Source organism: Octodon degus, unplaced genomic scaffold (assembly GCF_000260255.1).
Source record: "Octodon degus isolate 3935 unplaced genomic scaffold, OctDeg1.0 scaffold00082, whole genome shotgun sequence".
Classification (NCBI taxonomy): domain Eukaryota; kingdom Metazoa; phylum Chordata; class Mammalia; order Rodentia; family Octodontidae; genus Octodon; species Octodon degus.
In genome coordinates, this window is record NW_004524658.1 from 10,885,205 (window position 1) to 10,886,539 (window position 1,335).

The following is a 1,335-nucleotide window of genomic DNA, read 5'->3' on the forward strand; positions in this document are numbered from 1 at the left end:
ATATATATATATCTTGTGGATTTCCATAATTTAGTAGAAAATTCATCTACATCACACTAGTTTGAGCTACTCGCTGCTCTCCCATAATTCCAAGTAGTCCTTCTTTCTATGAAGAGAACTATGCATTGTTGTTTATAGTGCTGGGCATCACACCAGGGCCTCTGCATGTTACACAAGTGCCACTGTTGGCACTCCTAGCCCCCAAGGACAGATTTTGCTGCAGGACAGATAGTTGCAGCAGTAAAAGTCTCTCACACGTTCTACTTGTCAAAGAAGCCACAGATTCTAAAACTTGAGACTCCACCTCTGAGTTCTGGGAGCCTAGTTCTTAATTTCTTAGATTCTCCTATGAGAGTGAGGAGACTTGGAATTGTCGGGCAGATCAAACGGAAGTAACGGCTCTGCTCCTCTGTCCACCCCTCCCCCACAGGAAACGTCATGACCTTGAAGTTTCTGAGTGACGCTTCAGTGACTGCAGGGGGCTTCCAAATCCGGTACTCGGCGGTGGATCCAGTATCCAAGTCCAGTCAAGGGAAAAACACTAGTACCACATCTACTGGGAGCAAAAACTTTTTAGCTGGAAGATTTAGCCATCTATAAATCAAACAAAAGATGTTCCAAATGTGCAATGCTTGTGTTTGCATCTTTGAAACCTCTTTAATCTCACTGTGTGTTATTGTTTGTGTTAACATTTATTTATTATGTTTCTAAATGTGAAAGTAATATACCTAATTTGGTGAGAAATTTAAAAATACTGAAAAATTCAAAAGCAAGAATAGAATCTCTCCTAATCCACCATATGGAAATAATTAGTGCTAACATTTATATGTTCTTTTTTCATTTTTCCACTTGTAGTGTATGTATATATGTATCTATATGTATTTGTATTTTAAATTTTGGAATCCTTTCTGTACAGATTTGCACACTGGTTTTTGTGATTTTTTTTTTAAACTTTAAACCTAAGCATTTCCTAAATCATTGAGTATTCTACAAAAACATGATTTGAATAGTTGTAGAATATTCCCTATGTTATTTAAATCTCTGTTGTTGAAATTTTAGATTGTTTTCAGGAATATTACTGCAATAAATATCCATGGACATATATATTTGTGCAGGTCTTTAATTTGGAGAACAAGGACGTAAAAGTAGAGTTACTAGACTAGAGAAAAATTAAACTTTTTTTTTTTTTTTTTGTATTTTAGGGAAGGGTCTACAGGGTGTTCAGGGTCTCACTACTAGATTGGACTCATAATGATCTGCCAAGAGCTGTGCTTACAGGCACGCACCACCATGCCCAGTCTCTAGAAGGATTTTTTTGGCTGGCTCAGGCTGCCT

The 1,335-nt window shown here is 37.2% G+C and overlaps 1 protein-coding gene across 1 annotated transcript in view; it reads left to right on the forward strand.

The window, feature by feature from the left end:
- Positions 1 to 1,088, forward strand: part of Tnfaip6 (TNF alpha induced protein 6) — a 27,474-nt gene extending 26,386 nt beyond the window's left edge. Inside the window, exon 7 of the mRNA XM_004636655.2 lies at positions 431 to 1,088. Within this exon, the coding sequence (XP_004636712.1) occupies positions 431 to 600 (170 nt within the window). The 3' untranslated portion in view covers positions 601 to 1,088. The remainder of the gene's footprint in view (positions 1 to 430) is intronic.
- Positions 1,089 to 1,335: the final 247 nt, after the last annotated feature.